This window comes from Solanum pennellii, chromosome 4 (genome assembly GCF_001406875.1).
Source record: "Solanum pennellii chromosome 4, SPENNV200".
In the NCBI taxonomy this organism is placed as follows: Eukaryota; Viridiplantae; Streptophyta; class Magnoliopsida; order Solanales; family Solanaceae; genus Solanum; species Solanum pennellii.
Window position 1 is genome coordinate 709,152 of NC_028640.1, and position 5,964 is coordinate 715,115.

The 5,964-nt window shown below is 30.0% G+C and overlaps 1 protein-coding gene across 1 annotated transcript; it reads left to right on the forward strand.

The window, feature by feature from the left end:
* Positions 1-1,011: 1,011 nt before the first annotated feature.
* LOC107017166 lies at positions 1,012-2,191 on the forward strand. Its single transcript, XM_015217439.2, has one exon. The coding sequence runs from the start codon at positions 1,140-1,142 to the stop codon at positions 2,007-2,009; it is 870 nt and encodes a 289-aa protein (XP_015072925.1). The 5' UTR covers positions 1,012-1,139; the 3' UTR covers positions 2,010-2,191.
* The last annotated feature ends 3,773 nt before the right edge of the window (positions 2,192-5,964 follow it).

A 5,964-nucleotide genomic window follows, 5' to 3' on the forward strand; every position in this document is an offset into this window, starting at 1 on the left:
ATCCCTTAGATCTTTACCTGATTTCGACACGATGCTAATAAAAAAATTTAATACTAGACAGGCTGTTTACATCTTTCACTCAAATTATATTTTTAATGTCTAGATTCACTTCTTTTTCCCCACACACACAATCATACCTCTAGTAGACAAGTCTTTCCATTTTCCATCACACTTCCTATTGCAATAACTACTATTTCTTGAAAAGATAACGTAAAGTGAACGTCTTCATCCTTTAATTCATCTAAAAAGTCATATACCCCTAAAAAAAAAAAAACTTTTATACTTAAAACAATCGTTAAAATAGAACGATGGAGTTTGATGCACTTGAGTTAAATTTTTTTCGGTAACTGTCTCTCTAGCTTTGCGAGGTAGTGGTATATACATCGTGCTCCAAGACTTCATTTTAGTGGAGTATACCGTTGTTGTCTCATATGAAGTCAAATAGCATCTCATAAAATGAGCAAATTACAAAAATCACGTACTTTAAAGGCAAAATTACAATCTCTCCCTTAAAATTTATAATTACAAAAATCTCTCAAAATGCATACAATAATATAAGCATTGATGCATTAATCTAATACACGAGATACATTAATCCTTAAGTAAGATATATTACATTTTATACATGATACATTAATCTTGATGTACATTTTATACATGATACACTAATTTGATGCGCGAGATACATTAATCTGATGCTTGAGGAATATTTTATACATGATACACTAATCTGATGCGCGAGATACACTAACGTGATGCACGAGATACATTAATTTGTTACGCGAGATATATTAATGTGATGCGCGAAAATGAAAAATTTTGAAAATTCGTAAAACTTATAGGGGATAATGGTAATATGTAAATTAAAATGTGAGATTTCCAAAATTGATCCTAAAAATATAATAACACCGACGAAACAACTAAAATCTTAAACTCGTAAACTTTAAATCCCGACTCTACGTTATGGTCCCCTTTCATTTCATTTTCCTATAACCTCAAACCCCCAACCCCCATCTTCATTCTTTTACTACATATTACATCTATCACTCTCCTCCTTGTATTTCATTCTCCTCTTCTCACTTTTCTTATAGCAAAAAACCATTACTTCACACAAGCTAAAAATCAAGAACTTTAAAGCCATGAAAGAAAGAGGCAAAGCTGCAATGGAAACTGACACTTTCTCAGATTTCAATTACTCTGTTTCATCAGACATGCCCTGTAAGAAACACCCATCTTCATCTTCAATTGGAATCTGTTCTTATTGTCTTAAAGAGAAATTACTCAATTTAGTTTGTTCAGAATGTGGTGAACAAAGACTCTCTTCTTGTTCTTGCTCTGATTCATCTGAAGTTGGAAGAATTGGGAGGATTTCATCTCTGTTAGAAGATGAGAAAAAACAGAGCATAAGAGGTGAAAAAACAGAGCAAGTCATTGTTCTGCGAAGAAGCAATAGTAGTTGTGTTGAAATCAAGAAAAACAGCAATGGGTTTTGGAAAATCAAAAGATTTTTCAGTAAGAAGAAGAAAAAGGGTGTTGAAAATGGTAATGATTTGGATGAAAATAGTGATATTTGGGTATCTGATGCAATGGCAGTTTCAAGATCAAGATCAGTTTGTAGTTTCAGAGGAAATGGATTCAATGATACTGATGAAGGAAGTGATTACAGATTCTCAAGTGCTAAAATCTCCGATGTTACTGGTGGAATACTCATGGATTCTTCTGATGAACCAAGAAAAAGCGGATTTCGAAGTATATTTCCTGTTAAGGAGGCTGATTTTACTTCAATGGATGATTCCGCCTTCATCGATTTAAAATTGGATTTATCAATCGAGTCTAACTCAAATTATCCCGATAGCAACGAACGAGTTGGGTTGAATTTGAACGGATTCAAATCGGGATCAAGTAATGGAGCATTTGGACATAGTGGTTCTTGTAGGATGACAAGAAGTGGTGGCAAAGGGAACAAAGTGTGGAAATGGATTTTTAAGCAAAGTTCAAGAAAATCTTGATTTAACTCTATGGGTGAAAATCATTTACATTCTCGATTTTATTTAAAAAATCAAATTCACCCGTTCTATATCGCGATCTCTACGTTAGCTAGTTTAGAGAGTTACTTTGAAAAGTAAATATAGAATTTCCTATGTTTTTTTTTTTTATCTTTTTAAATCTCATATGTATCCTTTTTCCTCAACACATTGTGGTAGTGGATTAAAAAAAAATACAAAAGAAGTAAAATAAATGGATCTTTTATTTTTATTAATATAAACAATGTTTGTTAACTAAATTTGTTTTAGGGTTGCTGAGTTATTGATTTTGACTTGAACCTTAATTTTGGTACACATCAAGTTGTTTATTTCGATAGATCGAAGAGCCATCAAATCACTTGAGTTATTTTTTTAGAGAAATAATTTATAACGTGAAAGCAATTTAGGTGGTTGTGTGACTTTCTTATTAACATTTTTACTACCTAACAATGGAAACTAGTGTGAGTAGCTAGATTATTATCGTCTTCTATCATCTTAATTATCGATGTTTTTTACAACTTAATAAAAAAGATGATATTGATTGAATAAAATAAGGAGAAAGATTAGTATTGTCTTCAACTATCTTATGGATGCATGGACGCTCTTAATATCAAATAAAATGATGTTCGCGGAGAGAAGTAGTGCGAGGAGCTACAATATTGTTATTTTCTTCGACTATCCTATTAATGCTCTTATTACCTTACAAAGAAGATGTTCATTGAGAGAAATAATAGGATGAGCTAGGTAGATTATTATCGTCTTCAACTATCTTATAAATTTTCATATATAATCTAACATTAATCATCTGTCATTATTATTATGATCTAGGATAATTAATAAGAATCTTTGTCTACTAAAAAGTAATTATTATTATTTTGCTATAATTATCATTGGTATTCATATTACAATATTTTTATCATATCACATTGTCAAGAGATTAATTAACCCAAATTGGATGATTAAGTTGCGCATGAACTTATTATAAACAATTTTAATTGTTATATCTAATAAACAAAATTTAGGCATAAAATATTTATTGAGAAGTGGATTAATTCATTTAATCGTACGTCGATAGTAAGATAAACATATGATATGTATTTACTATACACTTGGAATAATAAGCATTATCAACTATTGCTTTATGAATTATGAATATAGCAATGATAATGCCCTCTCTCTCCTCGTCTCTCTTATCTCTCTCCTTTCTTTTTGCCCTCTCTCTCCTCTCTCTTTGCGACCTCTCTATCTCCCTCCTCTCTCTTTCTTTATCGCTATGCAATACAAATACAAACGTGAACAGTTACTGATTTCAATACAAATGTGATAGCAGTCAATGATATCAATATATATATGATAACAATCATGGATATAAATACAAATGGTAGCATAAAAACACATGCATGGTAGCACATGAAATGCAACACACATGGAAACAAACGAATACAAATACAATTTGTTACGAAGTACAACAATGATACAATTGTATTTGTTGATACAATGACATTTATCAATACAAAGTGTATTTGTTAATGTACCTGATAGAATTGATTTGTATCAACGAATTGAATACAATAGCCTTTGATACAATTGTATTCCTGACACATTTATCAATCAGATACACAATTATCGATCATATATACAATTCAATTGTATTTGTCTCTCCTTTCTCTCCCACGTCTCCCTCGTCTCTCACCTTCTTCAAGTAGCCAATTTTTTTGTTTACACAAATCAAATGTATTTCATGTTACAATTATTTATCAGATATACAAATCAATCGTATCTCTCTCCTATCTCGCCCAATTCATGTTCACTTCTCTCCTCCTTTTTCCAATATCGCTGGTTCTCTCTTTCTTATAACATATAACTATGAATCGTAACTAAGCGAATTATAACTATGGAGTTGTTTTTGAAATTCCTCTTTTTTAATTCCTTTGTTCAAGTGGGCTAGAAGTAACAAATGAATGAAACAAATTTGGTTAATTTCATTGTCATTTCGAACAAGAAAAAGAACATGGGCTTACCAATAAAAACAATGGGCCGGTGGTCTATATCTGTAGAAGGCCCAAATAATCCTTGCATTTTTGTGGTTTCAAGTCAACTCACAGAGGTTCGAGAGTATTTTGGGCGGGATCATAATGAATTAAGACAATAATCGCGTCAAGACTTCACCCAATTCAAATGTTGAGTTAGGTAATGAGTCGGGTTAAAGACTCTATTCAACTCAATTTTTACTAAGCTTATAATTGTTTTATTTGTTCAATTAAATTATTTTAATTCCTAATAAAACTATTTTCTTATTACGGTTATATATAACATAAAATATTGAAGAACAAGTTTTTTAAAATTATTCTAACAAAATTTTCATAAGCTAATTCAGGTTCCGTATCAACCCAACTTTTAATTGGTTGAGCTAATGAATGAGCGAGTTATCGATCCGCTCAAATTTGGATAGGTTGGACGGGTTGAGTTTGATTTTGTCGTCCCTAATTCCAACTTCTCGCTCGCTTAACATAAAGTGAGAGGTACTTTCTCAATCACTCATATACACGTTGGAAGTATCTAAATAGTCCATTTAGATATGTATTAAGCCTAGACGCTTAATCAAATAGACGTTGTTCCATCCTTCTTCCTTGATCTATACATTCACGCACTTTACAATTAAGAAATGATGGTTAAGAATCAAACTCAAGAATATGTTTATGTATTTTGTCTTTTTCTAAAACTTTATCTCAAATAGATTATTTGTTTCACCTTTCAATTTTTAATTTATATCCCATTTCTACGAGGGGATGAATCTTTTAAAAACAACAACCATCTATTTTCTTTTCTTTGTTTGTTAACAAATCGAATTTCACATAATTAATTAGGCGAGGGTGACATATAAAATAGATCGAAATTGTGAGGTTTATGAGAGTCTATGGTACTTTACGATTGGTATTTTTCGTCATGTTCCTTTCTAACACACATTTTATGACATGATAAACGTGTAGCGATGGAATTATGGCGGTATCAGATTCACCTAAATTCAGTATTAATTTTTGACCTAAAACACAAAATTTATATGTAAAAATTTTATTAAAATTATACTTAGTAAATAATAGATGTAAATTCATAACATTAAAATTATGACAGATTCAAAATTAAGAGCTTGTTTGGATTGACTTTCGAACTATATATCAAACGTTATCGGTTAGAGATCATAATTTGTGGTGGTATACTTATTTTAGTGATTTTGACTTTTAAACCAAATTCTTAAAAACATTTTTTTTATTCTTTCCGAATACTATAAAAATGTTTAATAATTATTTTGCCTTACAAATATTTCAATTAAACCAATTTAAAGAAAAAACTCGAATTTATAAAATTAAAATTCTGAATCCGCAAATCAATCTATCGATGAGATATATATGCAATCTGCACCTGACCTATTAAAACACTAAGGTCTAGTGTCTAATTTGTGGTTTCCATGTCAACAATGTTTAAGGTCTAAATTCATTAATACCTTATAACCCATTGAAAAACACATGACAGAAAATAACTGTTTAAAAAAAATGGCCCAGTTTGACTTAAAATGAAGTTTTAAAAAGAAAAAACTCTTTAACCTTGTGTGGTTCTAAATTAAAATTATGTTGAATGAACAAATATTCTTTAATCTTGTGGACATGTAGAAATTAAAGTTAAAGTATTATAAAAAAAATAGTTCTTTATTTTTGATACAGACCGAAAAGACAACTAAGTCATTTTTTTTTAAACAAAGACACTTTCTAATTTTTTTTATTCGAAGATATTACTGTTTTTCTCTTCTTCATTATTGATCCAATCAAAATATACGTAAAAATAGATACCAAACAATTTTAGTGAAAAACTTCAAATATTATTTTAGTAGTGACTAAAATCAACTCTAGTACATAGAAATACAAAACAATCCAATAGAATCAAA

What these genes read in the sequence shown, in the direction of transcription:
- LOC107017166 (XM_015217439.2), top strand. Translation starts at nt 1,140, where the DNA reads ATGAAAGAAAGAGGCAAAGCTGCAATGGAAACTGACACTTTCTCAGAT.